Source organism: Choloepus didactylus, chromosome 22 (assembly GCF_015220235.1).
Source record: "Choloepus didactylus isolate mChoDid1 chromosome 22, mChoDid1.pri, whole genome shotgun sequence".
Taxonomy (NCBI): domain Eukaryota; kingdom Metazoa; phylum Chordata; class Mammalia; order Pilosa; family Megalonychidae; genus Choloepus; species Choloepus didactylus.
Window position 1 is genome coordinate 31,842,813 of NC_051328.1, and position 15,747 is coordinate 31,858,559.

At 41.5% G+C, this 15,747-nt stretch overlaps 1 protein-coding gene across 6 annotated transcripts in view; it reads left to right on the plus strand.

Annotated features, from left to right (window-relative positions):
- The window catches only part of CNTNAP4 (contactin associated protein family member 4), a 293,265-nt gene that overhangs the window by 162,896 nt on the left and 114,622 nt on the right, over positions 1 to 15,747 (plus strand). For 5 of the 6 annotated variants that reach the window (XM_037815806.1, XM_037815809.1, XM_037815808.1 and 2 more), the window contains exon 5: positions 15,364 to 15,567. In XM_037815806.1, coding sequence (XP_037671734.1) covers positions 15,364 to 15,567 — 204 coding nt within the window. Of the gene's footprint in view, positions 1 to 15,363; positions 15,568 to 15,747 lie in introns of those variants that run through there. The other variant, XM_037815812.1, reaches the window with a different exon arrangement.

The following is a 15,747-nucleotide window of genomic DNA, read 5'->3' on the forward strand; positions in this document are numbered from 1 at the left end:
AGAGTCCATATTTTCACAAACAGTCTCTTCAAAGCAGTTTAGGCCTTTTCTATCAAGCTCCTCACAATTCTTCCAGAATCTTTCCCTTATCCATTTAAAAACCTGTTCCAACATGTTTGGTATTTGCAAACTCAGCAGCACCAGCACCCCACTCTTGGTAGCAAAATCTGTTCTAGTTTGCTAATGCTGCCAGAATGCAAAACACCTGAAATGGATTGGCTTTTATAAAAGGGGATTTATTTGGTTACCTGGTTGCAGTTTTAAGGCCATAAAGTGTCCAAGGTAATGCATCAACAATTGGGTACCTTCACTGGAGGATGGCCAATAGCATCCAGAAAACTTCTGTTAGCTGGGAAGGCACGTGGCTTGTGTCTGCTCAAAGTTCTGGTTTCAAAATGGCATTCTCCCAGGATGTTCCTCTCTAGGCTTCAGCTCCTCAAAAAATGTCACTCTTAGTTGCTCTTGGGGCATTTGGCTTCTCTTCACTTCTCTGGAGCAAAAGTGTGCTCTCAAAGGCTGTCTCCAAAATGTCTCTGTAAGTTGAAGCTCCTCTCTCAGTTCCAGTGCGTTCTTCAAAGTGTCCCTTTGGGCTGTAGCTCCTCTTCAAAATGTCACTCTCAGCTGCACTGACTGCCTTCCGTTTGTCAACTCATTTATATGGCTCCAGTGATTTAATTCAGACCCACCCTGAATGGGCAGGGCAGCACCTCCATGGAAATTATCCAACAAAGTCATCACCCACAGTTGGGTGGGGCACATCTCCACAGAAACCCTCAAGGAATTACAATCTAATCAACACTGATACGTCTGCCCAGACATGATTACATCAAAGATAATGGCATTTTGGGGGACATAATACATTCAATCTGGCACAGGAGGCGAGGAAGGTAATCCAAATAGGAGAAGTGGTGTACCCCAGTCAAGTTCAAGAAAGAGGACTGTTTGGCTAATCAGTTTGTATTTGATAATGGTCATTGGAGGGTTAAATCTAGAAGCACCATCTCAATTAGGGACATTTTACCTTCAGGTGACATTGGAGCCCGAAACTGGAGAACAGCAATCAGGTGGGTGGCAAATTCCAAACATATTGGGGATATTTAGTCAAGAGAGCTTGGTGACTTGATGTAGGGGATTCTGAGTTATCTGGTTTGAACTACTATCTGGAAGGTGATGTCATTTACTGGGGAGGGGTGAGGTACTAGGGAATAAACAGGTTCTGGAAGGGAAAAGGAGAGATCATTACTTCAGTTGTTGATGCATTGAGCTGAAGTGCTCAATGGAAATTGGAACTCCAAACCCTCTGGGCTGAAATTGGTTAGCAATATAGAATAGAAACATATAAAATATTACTGTAAATGATAAAGTGTTATAGTTATTGCCTACTGTTAATATTGAAAGTATAAAGTGCTATGTTTAAGTAAGTACTTCTGTCTTCAAAAATGGACATGCACTTCTATGATAATTAAAGTGAATCCTTTGTGTTATTTTTCATGTAGTGTGCATTTTTAAGCCACCCACCCCTTGTGCTAATGCATGTGCTTGCTGAAGTTAGAGGGCAAGCTGGTCCTGTGAGCAATTCAGGGCAAATGACCATTGTGAGAATCGCACTTAATTTTGTTGCCCTCTACCCCAAGGAGTTAGAGTAATAACTTGTTATGAAGAAACATCAAGTGAATGGAAAATCCATATCAAAGAGCATGTTCTACTTCTGTAAACTTGAAGTTGTTTCCTGAGTAATGATAGAAGTAGAAGCTAAATTTGATGGGATCAAAGGGAAAGTATAAATTTCAGATGTCTTGGCCATAGCAGCTCTGAGCATATGTATGGATCTAGAGAAGAGACTTATGTAAGGAAATAACAGGTGGAAGAAAGAAAAAGAAAAGAAAATGTTTGAGGACAGAGAATGCTCTACTAAATGTCCTAAAGAAAGGCAAACAATGATAAACAAAGGCAGAGCAAGGAAATTAAGGAAGTGAAAATGAGCTCATCTGAGATGTCCTTAGGAAGGGGCTAAGGAGATAATGTCCTTTAATTGTAGATGAAGCAGTTGCTTTCAGTATAGATGCTAAATTCCCATTCTCTGGTCATGGTATGAACATCCTCATTTTGTAATCCATGATTCTTCCTTCCCCAATCCCGAAAGAATAAGAACACCCAACTGCCCAGCCATACAGAACTAATTTCAGTTTCTTTAACATGCCATGAATTCATGATTTTTCTACCCATAGCATCCCCGCATGATATCTGGGGCAGTCCCCACTCCCACCCTTTATTTCTTTGCCCAGACAAATCTCTTCCTCTCCCTCTTGTCTCAGTGTAGAAATCACTGATTCTGGCAACTCTTACCCCCACGTTCAAGTCAGGGGAGGTTCCCACCTGCTCCTGGAGCAATCTGTCCTCTCCCCGTCATAGAATTCACAGGTTATACTGCAGTGTACCCAGATGTTCCTTTCCTGTTTTCGTCCTCTGGTTAGATGAATGAATGAATGAATGAATGAATGAAGGCAGACTTGGTGAGCCTGTGAAGGCTTTGCTCATCTTCCTAGTGGCATAGTCAGCCTGTTTAAAGATCAGGCATAGAATACAGGGAGAACTCTGTGAATTAGAGGTTTTAAACTATTTTAAACTATTGTGTTTATTTGCTTAAATACAGGCTGCTCCAGAGAACATTGTAGATTATATTTCATAAAAGGAATATGTCAATAATTACAAGACCACATTAAATTTTAAAAATTAGAATGTATATTTCAAAATTTAAAAAAATATTGAAAATTTTAAGTACTTACACACTGCCATCAGTAGATTTCCGTTAGAAATCATATTAGTAGGGGACATAAGAAAATAACATGGAGAGTGAAAATATTCACCTTGATGGTAGGAAAAAAAAACATTGAGGGAGAACTTGATAATTATTTTCAGTATATTTAAGATGTGGATCCCTCTTGGCACATAACTGATTAAGGAAGATAAAAAAGAAAAGCAGTAAATTTGGTAGATTTACTATAAAGAATAATTATAATTTAAATCAATACCTATTTATTGAGCAACTCCTACATGTTAACAGTTTTAAGCTTGATCAAGGTGAATTAGATACAATTCATGCTCCCAGATTGTTTATCAGCTAATACATTAACTGAGCAGTCCTATTTTATTATGTCATAGTTTAAAAAGAAGATAGATTCTGGTTGGCCTAAGAGTATGATAAATTCTCTAATTTTTTGCAAAGTTTATTGTCTTAAGATTTTGGTTTGACAAGTGGTATTATATTAAAAGTAAAATAATGTTAGTTATTAAAATATTAGTTAGTTATTAGTCACCATTAGTTAGTTATGAAAATCCACCAGAGTCATGTCACAAGGATTTGGAATCAACTTGGAAAGGCCCCCATTGACCAAAGATTGAAATATTTGAGCATCAGTAAGGAAAATAACTACAGAGGTTTGAAATATATTAAATATGTTTGAGTGAACAGGTTCATCATAATACTGAAATAATAAAAAGCTTCACAGTTCACCTTTGAGTAATGTTAAAGAATCAACTCATTATTTTGAAAACTATTAAATGAAATAAAAACAAGCATTTGTCCCACTTTTCCTATAAAAGCTCTACCTTAAGGTAATAAAATAGAAGATGAGAGGAAGTTTCTTTTTAGAGAAATATCACAGCTAATAAATAAAGAAGGAATAATAGAATTAGAATATACCCATTTTGCAACCCCAAATAAATTAATGGACTAGGGAATTATTATAAAAGCTCACATCAAAAGAGACCATTTGTCTTTGGGTACTAATCATGGCAGTGTATTTTCCTTATTGATGTTCAATAAGGATGGCTAACCTATTTCCCACAGCAATTTTAAGTGCTGGATAAAATACAAAAACATTGCCCCAAGGCTCTGAAGTTCAATCCACAGCAGCAGAAAATTGAGAGGATTCCATCTTGAAAGAGGGAAGCAAATTCAGGGAGATCCACATTTCACTGGGTTTTCCCTATGGGCACATTCCCTTTTGCAGGGCGTTTTAGTGCTCAAGCAGATTTTACTAGTCTGAGGAGTCAGAGGTCAGAGTTCATAGTTGTCAGAATGACTAGAAATTGAGGAGGGAATCCTGAAAAGGAGGGGGTAAGAGAAGGAGAACCTCAAATCCTGCATACAAATTCCCCTCAAATCCTTGGCTATGTCCTCAACTGTACATGCTCAAGATGAGATTCCAAGGAGCCAAGGAGAAAGCAGGAGCTGGGAGGTTAAAGAGCAGAGCAGAGATTTCAGCTAATGTCTAAGACTGAAAAGAGTTCAACTTCTGCCAGTTTATAGAAACTTGATAAGTAATTTGGGCTTTTAATTGAAATCCCAGAAGGACATTGCCTTAGAATGTCCAAGGACAAATTTTTATGTCCTAGGGCTAAGAGCAAAACCAAAATAGACCTCTCCCAACAAAACCTGAAACTGCCATCACATGGTCCAGGAGACCCACGAGGAATTCAGCTCCCTGTGGACCTCTCCCACTTACTTCCCTCTGTCACCATCTACCATCCCAGTGAATCCTGCCCTCCCTCCCCACCTCTCCTCACCTTGTATTTCCGCCACCCATTTCCTCCCTCTCCCTCACTTCCGCCTTCTTTCACGACTCTAGACCTTTACGTATGTGGTCAACGTCTCAGCTGAAACATCACTTCCACAGTGATATCTACCCTGATCGCCAACTTCATTTAGAACTCTCAGTTAAAAGGTCTCATACAACTGTTATTTTCCTTCATACTCCAATTACAATTTGTAAATATATCTGTACACATGGGATGATTTGCCTGATGTCTTTCTTTTCCTTCAGATCGGGGACCCAGAAGGGCAGGATGTATTCAGTGTTACAACACCAGCCCCTACTGCAGCACTTGGCCCAAGCAATATTCAGCAACTCTCTGTTAAATGGATGAATTAAGAAAAGATACATGATTAACCCTGACTAAATAAATAAATTGAATAATAAATAATATGTAAAAATCACATTTATTACCATTGCATAGTAGTAATCTGTTAATCAAGAAATATCTCTGCGATGAATACATGATTTCAAATGTTGTTATTATTAAAATGATAATAATAGCATCCACAACACTAAATAAAAGTTAAGGCTTTTTGATACTTCAATTTGATAGCCTCGGCATCATTGTGTCGTATGAGAGGCTGGGATTATTCTCCACATATTCCAAATAAGGAAAATGATACTCAGGGTTTACGTGACTTCTGTGACATTATTGCAGTTACAAATAAGTATTAGAGATAGAAATACAACTTACATCCTCCAATTACATGTTCAAGTGTCCTTGACATAGATGCTAATAATTTCAAATCTATTAAAAAGTTTAATTTAGGTTGATATTTAAATGGCAGTAATCATGTTTGTTCCCATAAGCTCTTGCAGTTGTGATACTGACCTTAATCTATTTAAGAGCATGAGAGTAAAATCACCTTTTCCCTGGGGTTATAGGCAGCACTTGATTCTTTATTCCTCTATTTTTTTTTGTATTAATTTTAGTTGTTTTAAACTTAAGTCCTGTAAATCATTCTGTGTTCTTTTATGCTACTGTGCAAAAATAGAACAACCTATTTCCTGTCGATTTCTCAAGTGTTCAATGTCTCCTCTCCATCTCTTTAAAACCCGATTCAGTAATGCAGATTTCAAGTACCTATGCATCACTCTATGGTAGTTTAACGGTGACTGAGTGTGGTCTTGTTTCTTAGAAGTCAAAATTGGGCCTCTCTCCACCTGGTGATTCATGGATAATAATTTTCAAACAAAGAAACAGTCTGCTCAGGGACTAAGGCTGCCTTCTTGGTTAGCCAGGAGGAGTGTGGGCTGAGGCTCTTGCTCTGGTTGATGACGGGTCTATATTTTTTGCTTGTTTGTTTGTTTGATCTCTCACAGTAAAACTCTTTCCCTATTTATATTTTGGGATGATTCCCAGAGAATTAATAAGGAAATGCTCTACTATCTTTTTCAGGAAGAACTCTTTCTTGACCATTAGAAAAAGTCAATTATCTAATATTCAGAGAATTCTTTTCCAGTTCATGCGTTTTCTATTCCAATTTTTCTCTCTTTTAAGTTTTTTATTCATCTGACCTCATCAATAATGTGATTATTCATAGTTTTACTCACAGAGTAAATTTGTTCCTGAAACTTTTTTTCAGGGACACATCTCTGCCACTGCCACAATTGTCTCTTAGTACCATCTCCAGTATAAATAAATAACACATATTTTCCATAGTGCAATTCAATGTGCAATGAGGTTTTCACTTTCAGAGCATGTGACCTGCTTGTTCTTCCTGACAATCCTCAAGCTGTCGTCTCCCTGAAAATCACTCAGGAACCCTGATTCCTGGGTATTGCCCTCAGACATTCTAATTTGGTGGGCTTCACATACAGCCCAGGAGGTTGCCTGTTTGTGGAGACCCCAAAGAGCTGTTCCTGGTTGACTCTGATATGGCTGGACCTTGAAGTTCAAATTATGAAACTGTGCTCTTGGATGTATTTTACTTAGCAATCCACTAGGGGGTAGGCTAGAGTGGGATGGGCATTGCTTTTCCAAAGACAACCCCTCAGGGTACTGAGAAGCCCCACAATTCTGGAGCAGGGGCAGGGAAGAGGAGAACACTGAGGAAAGTAGGAGATACTACAAGGCAGGGTGTGGTTTGCCTGGAAAATATGCAGAGGTAGAAAAACAGTTGGCTGCTCAAGGAGGTAAAACATTTCTGCAATTTTGTTGACAGCCTTCCAGAGGCTAAAGTGAATGGACTCCTTCTCCTGCATATCTTAGAAACCATCCAGGACCCAGATCTGAGAAGTGAATCTCTGAACACTGGAGGAATAATCACATCTTCCCCAGTCGACTGTGGTCTCCTTGAAACAAATACTCTGCTTTCACGCTGGGTCTTCCACTGTGTTCACAGAGAGCCCTCCATAAATATTTGCTGCAGAAAGCATGCAGAAGTGCATTTAAGCAATATCACTTAGGACACAATTCCCAGCAACACATTTGGATATTTTCTATTAAGCAGCTCTTAATTCTACAAGATTGTATTTCTGACTTATGCAAATAAAGCAGAGTCTGCCTCTTTTCCCAGATTCCCAAGGAGGGTTGATATGACCTACAATCTCTGTGAGTCATGTCTTTCCTTGTAGATGAGGACTCAGGCCAGCAACAAGTGCTGTGGTAAGTCAGCTCAGGCAGGAGCTGACAGCCAGAGAAAGAGGCCATGGGACCCAAAGGTGACTGGAAATGACACTGACAATTACGTGTTCTTGTACATTTCAGTTCTTTTATCATTTTTCTAAGAGTATGCTTTTTTTTTTTTACAAATTTGCCAAATGTATTTATTAAACTATTTTTTCTGTACTTTTTCCCTGCACAATATTCTGACAATACATATTAATATTAGCATTAGCAGTAACAAACATTTATTGGGTGCCAATAACTTTTCTATGCAGAAATGCATTGATACAACAATCCTACCAAGAATATAAACTGTTTTCCTCCCATTTTACAGATGAGGAAATAGGTACAAAGAGTAACTTGTGCCAGTAGACAGAAAAGATGCCCCATCAAAGAAGTCCACCTCCCAATCCCAAAACCTTTAACTATTTGACAAAAGGACTTGGCAGTTGTGACTGAGTTAAAGACCTTAAGATGGGAGATTATCCTGGATTATCCTGATAGGCCCTGAATGTAATCACAAGGACCTTTGTATGAGGGAGGCGGGAGGGTCAAAGTCAGGGAATGAAGGAGATATGACTATGTTGGGAGAGAGAGAAAGAGAGAGCAAAAAGGAGAGAGAGATTGAGATGTGAAGATGCTAGACTACTGGCCTTGAGGACAGAAGAGGCCATGAGCCAAGGAATGCTGGCAACTTCTAGAATTCAGTTTCAGATATTTCTATCTTTATGCATCATGTCTCAGTAGATCATGCTTATTGTTTAAAATTGAATTTTTTAATACATCAGAGGTATTTGTGTAAATAACTTTTTATAAAAGTGACTTATATTTGACCTATTGTAGGTGAGTCTTCTATCTATAGCAACACTGGTAGGAATCATCCTGAATTTTTTTTCTTTTATGAGAACCAGTATCTTGTCTGTATGTCACTTGAGTTTTCGTGTACAGACAAGATAACTCACTTTCTGAATCCTGTGTAGCATCTTCTGAAGAGCATTGTTTACACACACACAGGAAATCTGTGATGTAATTTCTGGTTGTAGCCTGTTTGATTTCCCTACTTCTCCGCTTTCTTGCTTTCAAGTCACTTTGATCCAGCTGAGCAAGCCCACCCATCCCTCCTTCTTAGCACTAAGTTATTTGCTGTCACTGTAGTTTCTCAGCAAGCCGCTGAGCATTCTCTCATGGCAATGAAAAAGAGAATGTGCTGGGAAAATTGTAGGCATCTTGAAACTGAGCATTTCAAGAGTAATTCTAGTTTACCAGGGACACATTGCAGGACTTGGGGCCATGGAGAGTTGGATGATTTCTAGTTAGAATCTGCCTTTGCCATGAGTTTCTAGACCTTAAAAATGTCGAGAACCTTTCCCAAATACCTAGGCTAAAGGGACTGCAGTAGTTTTGTTTATCTCTACCATACTTTCTTTTTCAGTTTACACAGCCAGTAGCAGTTTTATGAGCTTATTTGTTTCCTTGTTTGTTACCGTCCATCATCAATGAATGTGAGCTCCATGAGGACAGGGGCCATGTGTGTCCTGCTCACCCTTTTATTTCAGCATCCAGGATAGTGCCTCACACATGGTGGGGCTACGTAAATATTGATTCAATGAATGCAATGAATAGCACAGTAGTATTCTATACTAAGTAAGTAGACAATATGTAACAGTGAGAGAAAATGGCAAGTGCCTTTGGTTTAAGAGATGGATACCATTGCTTTAGGCATTGATTACCTGAAATGTTTTTCACTACCCCATTTTGCTGATAGAAATATTCCAGGCCAGAAGCTTTAGGCGCCATGGAAGATGAATGTCACCATTATAATGTAGTAATAACAATAGTGAAGTAGAGAAAAATAGAAATAGTAGGCTAAAGTAGCACAAGCTAAACCTTTGTTGGGAGAGAATTCTCTTGGTATCTAATTCCAAAAGTAGACTTTATCTATTGCTATGATGTAATAAAAATAAAAACATTGCTATGATGTTTGCCTTTAAGTGATACATTAACTCAGCGATAACTGCATTGCTCCAAATGTGTCAGCACTTAAAGTCTGTCTTATTGGGATTTTTCTTAATTTATTATAATCTAATAATCATAGAATGTATAATTTGTCCTTGACACAGTTATGTTTTTACCGTGCATGGTCATTTAGCTATATGACAAGGAATAATGATGGAATGCCATGGACATACGCTCAGTGGCTATTGCCCAGCCCTTGCCTACCCGCCACGTCCTCTTTTATTATGCAATAATGTTTCAGTCTGTTTCCATTCCACAACCTGGGGAGATGTTGGGTCTAATGTAAAGGCCCAACCAGACCTTAAACCCAGAAACTGGGTATAAGTAGCCTAAGATGCTTATCAGGGCAGAAATTCCCAAGAAACCCCCAGCCCCCTGGAGTAGAGAAATACTCACCCTTAAACAGCACAGATTTTTCTCTCCTCTCCGATGCAAAGTGGGGCACATGGTGCTTCCACCCACTGGCCCTGACCTGGGGAGTTGACCTCCTCAGAGACCAGCCACCATGGGATCTCTTCCCCTGCTCTTTTGGACCCTTGTTGCTGTGTAAGTAATGAAGCGATCATTTGCTGATAGTTTCTGTTGTGCCTGAGCCTGTGATTCCACCATGCACCATGTAGCAACTCCATCTACAGATTTTGGCGCAACAAGCAGGGTGCATGCAACGAGCAGGGAGTAGGTTGATTTTTTGACTCTCCTTTTTGTCACTCTTACATTTCTTTTGTACAGGAGCTTCCTGCACAACACAGGCCTCTGGCTTTGTGGGCTAAACTGAGGGATCGTCCCCACCCTCCCAGCCTGGGTAGAGGAATCTAGGGCATCTGAGTCCATTGCCTAGGGGGAGGGCATCAATAACTGGGACTTTCGAAATCCCTCCTGAATGCCAGGGAGCTGGGCAGGTGGTTCCACGCTGAGATTAATGAGGCTGGGGCTTCCGCTGCCTGGCATATCCTCCCCGGGCTGATGCTTCCTGTGTCTGCTCTCATTGTGGTCCAGGCACACCCCACTCAGGCCACGCAGACTGATCTTGAGGTTACCTGTGAGGCCAGTCATCATTCAGGAGACTGTGAGGACTGAAGATCGGGAACCGGAGGTGAAAACAGAAGTGCAAACTCTTACAGAGAAGGAGATACGGGATATGGAAGATAAGTATGGCAGAAGCCAGGAGAGTCTCACCTTTACAATGAGGATGCAACTTCTACTGTGATCAACCAGGCTGAGTGGAAGAGTCTTCAGATGCTGCGCATCCAACCCCCTCCTCCAACAGACTGTTGGCCAATTGTTGTTAAGAGAAGAAGTGCGTGGGGGCAGGGGGGACAAGGAGGGAGTGGGTGGCATGCCACAGCTCAGCATGCTGCAGCCTCAACTTCCGTTTGACTAGATCCTTCAGAGGGTCAGACAAGCACGTCCCACTCTGGGTGACCTCCCCCAAATTCCAGCTAAGCCTGGGAGTAAAGAAGAGCAAGCTGTGGTCACACTGCAACAATTGAGTGTTGGTGTGTGGATATTCTGCCCCTGCCAGAGGGATTTAGCCCCTCACCAGATTCCCATTGCATCGTGGGACATTGAGGATTTTATTAGAAAAGGCCCCCTGAGTGGGGTGACAAACTGATTCTGCTCTTTGCTCTAGGGCTTACCCTGGGAGATACAAATGAGCGGGTTTATCGTACCCTCCCTGCGTGGGGCAGGGGCTGCTGGGGAGCCAGGCCGGCAGGTAGTGGGCACACACCTGTCAACCACATGGGTCGGGGGACCCACAGGATGGGTCAGCAGTCACCCCTTCCTCTCAAGACCCCCACTTGCTGAGCTATGTTCTTGTGGTTATTAGAGAAGGGGTCCCAAAGGACACCACTGACAGTCTCCAATGTAGAATTTTGGGAAAAATATAAACAGGAAGAAGGACCACGGGCTCGATATGAACAATCTGCCCCTGCCTGCCCCCCTTGCCACAATCCCCAGATACTGGCAGTGAGGAGGAGGAGGAGGAGGCTGCAGCTCTCCCACCTCTCCCTTCAGAGTCTGGGCCTGGGGAGGGACCTCTCTATCTAGACTTGACTAAATTAAAAATGGCTTAGAGGTGTGGCCAAGGGCCCTGCCCACCTCCCAGGACCAAAGGGCAAATGCTCCACTGCATGTTCAATTTGGGTGCTTTTGAATACAAGTGTCCAGGACACTATTATTCTGGGGACACAGTAGGGGGGGAGGGGGGCAGCGAATAGTGTTGGAGGTTTCAGGCATTCCTCTCAGGTATGGGGATGGGAGGTTACTGCTACCTTGTGGGTTTGTCCCCATGGCCCAGTGGCTGCCCCTGCGGTCATGCTTCCCTGTGGGTAATGCATTCTAGGGGTTGACGTCCCGCACCACTACACCTCCCAGTGAGGACTGCAAGGAGCTGCTCCCCCATCCCCAAAAATACTAACCATCAGGGTTGGGTAAGTGATAGACTGTGTGACCTCAGTACTCCCACCTCCTCCTCCCGTTCCCCCTACATTGTCCAACAGTGGCATCCCGCTTCCCTGGTGGGGGAAAGGGCGGTACTGAACTCATAAAGAACCTTCTGTCTGTAGATGTCCTCCACTCCATCATCTCTGCCTATAATACCTCAGTGTGACCAGTGGAGGGTGGCAGCTAACTACAGACTATCTGCACTTGAATGTGGAAGTTCTCCCTTTGATGCCCGTGGTCCCAGACATTCTGACTTCCACGGAAGCTGTTACAGTCTCCATTGGTGTTTGGCCTGTGGTTATTGACCTGGAGACCACCTTTCTGTCATCCCACTTTGGAAGGATCAGGGTGAATTCACCCTCCAGTGGCATGGCCTACAGTCTACCTTTGCTGTATTGCCGCGGGGTTATTTAACCCCACTAGCTGCCACCAGTGGGTGGGGTGCCGGTTTGAATGCATTATGTACCCCAGAAAAAGCCATATTCGTTGATGCAGTCTTGTGGGACCAACATTTTGGTGCTGATTAGATTTGCATGGAAATGTGCCCCACCCAACTGTAGGTGAAAACTCTGATGAGATATTTCCATGGAGGCATGGCCCCTCGCATTCAGGGTGGGCCTTGATCAGTGGAGCCATATAAATGAGCTGATGGGCAGAGGGAACTCAGTGCAGCTGAGAGTTATATTTTGAAGAGGAGATATAGCCAAGAGGTACAGTTTTGAAGCGCAGGAGCTGCAGATGAGAGACAGTTTGAAGACGGCCGTTGAAAGCAGACTCTTGCTCCGGAGAAGCTGAGAGAGACAAATATTCCAAGTGCAACTAAGAGTGACGTTTTTGAGGAACTGCAGCCTAGACAGGAACGTCCTGGGAGAAAGCCATTTTGAAACCAGAACTTTGGAGCAGACGCCAGCCACGTGCCTTCCCAGCTAACAGGGGTTTTCCAGACACCATTGGCCATCCTCCAGTGAAGGTACCCGATTGCTGATATGTTACCTTGAATATTTTATGGCCTCAAGACTGTAAATGTGTAACCAAATAAACCCCCTTTTATAAAAGCCGATCCATCTCTGGTGTTTTGCATTACGGCAGCATTAGCAAACTAGAACAGTGGGACAGGGTTTAGGTAAGCTCCCCCTACCCGAAGGACTCCAGGCGCTCCACCGTATTGATGCCATCATGTTTCTGGGCCAGAGTGAGGAGCAGACTGCCCAGGGATTGCATGTATTGCTAACTGGGCTTCAATAGCCTGGCTGGGCCTTAAATTCTGACGAGATACAAAGCCCAGCCTAGTAGATCCCTCTCTTAGATAATATATGGGCCAGAGCCCAGCACTCAATCCCTGAGCTGGTATGGGACAAATTACTCTCCCTAAAGTTACCCACCTCCAAAAAGGTGGCCCAGCAGTTAATTGGGCTGTTTGCAAATTGGTGCCAGCATATTTCTCATCTTGGTATCCTCCTGGCACCCTCCTATAGGGTGGCACAGAAAGCAGGTACTTTCCAATGGGGAACAGAGAAGTGTCAGGTCCTGCAGGAGCTAAAAGTGGCCATTTTATTTGCCCTTCCTCTGGGAACTTTGGATTCTGGATCAGCATTCGAGCTTCAGGTTTCTGCTACCCTGACACATGCCAACTGTCCCTCTGGCAGAAGGAGGCAACAACAGGAATTTACAGACCCCTGGGTTTCTGGACCAAGAAGTTCCCAGATGCAGCCCAATGCTACTCCCCCTTTGACAGTCAACTTTTGGCCACTAATGGGCCTTGATGGAAACAGAAAGGATCACCAAGAGCTCCCAGGTCCATTGAGGCCAAAAATCCCAATCATGTCCTGGGTCCTGAGTAATCAGAACACTCACTCAGGCAGTGCCCAACAGAGCATCATCAAATGGAAGTGGTATAGTAAGGACCATGTTGTTCGGGCCCCTAAGGAGTGACACGCTTGCATGAGAGGTGGCTGACGCCCCTCGACAGTGATTCTGTTGCCACACCAGATGAAGGCCCCTGACTCACAGATGCTCCATCTGATGCCCCACCAGATGCTCAGTGCTGGTTCACTGATGGAGCCACCAAGCTGAAGCCATCTGGTCTCCATTGGGCAGCAACTGCTGTTTCCTTTGCTCTGGGTAGACTATATATCACCTCTGGCTCTGGAAAGAGTACTCATTGGTCTGAATTGTGAGCCAATTTCTTAGTCCTGGAACACTTGGACCCAAGCACCCCCTTGTATTTGTTTACTGACTCTTGGACCATCTCCTTCGGCTTAGCAGTCTGGTCAGGTTCATGGACAGAAAGTGATTGGAAAATCAAAGGTTCCCCAGTTTGGGGAAGGGACCTTGGGAAACACTTGGAAAATAATTGTTTGGTTAACCTTCTTCTTCAGAGAGACTGCAATGTTTATTCATGCACACTTGGTGAATGAATTCTTCATAAGCATGTTAACAAGATGTGAGAAAATCAGACCTCTGAATTTTCAAAAGACAGCTACATGAAATAGATGAAAAATGTTGGGGGTGGTGGTGAATATAAATGGTTCCCGTTAAATATGATGGATAATCTGAATGAAATGTATATTTGGGCATACCAGTGGCCGTAATAATTTTGCCAAATGAAACAAGATGTGTAAACTGTAATGTCATTTTGTTGGCTAGAAGAAGTCAGCTAACCAGGTGAAAAATAGCTTCATATTTTATTAGAGTTTCCTAACCTCTTCATTTATTACATAAATGTACTTTCAAGGGTAATTATTGCCCCCAATCCTGCTCTTTTTTTTTTTTTTTTTTTTAAGTCTTCGTCTTGTGAAGTGTAGAAAACACTGCTAGGTTTTCTGAGTATTATCAGTTCTTTTTTGTGTCTCTTGTTCTGGGTGCAATGGATTTTGACAGATGTATTGTTACGTTATTGCTATAACATGACATCTTTTTTCAGATGAACTGAATACAAGTGATCTTGACAATGAGTAGATAAGACATTGTCAGAAAGCTGAAGACACTTGTCATTGTCACAGTTATGACACAAAGGCAGCAGAGCAGACCTCATAATATCGTTAAGTCGGGGTCGTTTCAACAATGCCCTTGAGAAGATAGGAAATAGCATAGCCCTTAAATACTATTACTTTGTCAAAAAATAAAATAAAACACATAGGTTAAGTAATACATATTTAAAGTGGCATTTGATGAGTCTAAAGTATGTGCATTCATTAATGGGCAGACCTCTTTCATGTCTAATATGTATGAAAGAATTTTGAGGTATCAAAACCACCTTTTCAGATGCAAATAAGGCATTTAACTCCAATGAAACTGTTATCATAACATTTCAAGAACGTAATTAACAAAATATTGATGGTGAATATGCAAAATGGTTTTATGTTATGAATATCAATTATAAACTTTTTCCTGAATTTCCTTTTTTATGAAATGAGAAGAAATATACCTTTAATAAAATAAGAAAAAATTAGGAATATTTCAGTGTATTTCTAGATCATGAGTTCTGTAAACAGGTTAATAAAAACTCAGATGTATTCAACCCTGGGTTTCAAGAAGGAATTAGATATTTTGTGATCGTATTTTTCCTTATAATGACTGGGCTGAACTGAATTATATATGCATGTGTGTGAGTTTGCATAATGCTCTCTATATATTTGAAATACTTTAATGACCATATTTATTCTCAGAATGACTTTTTAATATCTTTGTCTCTAGAATCAGAGGTGGTTGATCTTGATGGAAGAAGTTCATTTCTCTACAGATTTAATCAAAAATCCATGAATCCAATAAAAGATATTATTGCTTTGAAATTCAAAACCATGCAGAGCGATGGCATTCTACTCCACAGAGAGGGGCAAAATGGAGACCATGTGACACTGGAATTAAGAAGAGGAAAGCTCTTTTTACTTATTTATTCAGGTAAAACTATTGGGTTAGGTGCCTGAAAATCTGATTATTCAGATGTCATTTATAGCTTATCTTTTAACAGTTTAGATGTACTATTTTCAAATTCAAGGGCTTGTGTGTCTAGACACACAATATAATACTGTTTTCATGCAAAAATAGTTCATATTTTGAAAATTGCATAAGAACCTCATT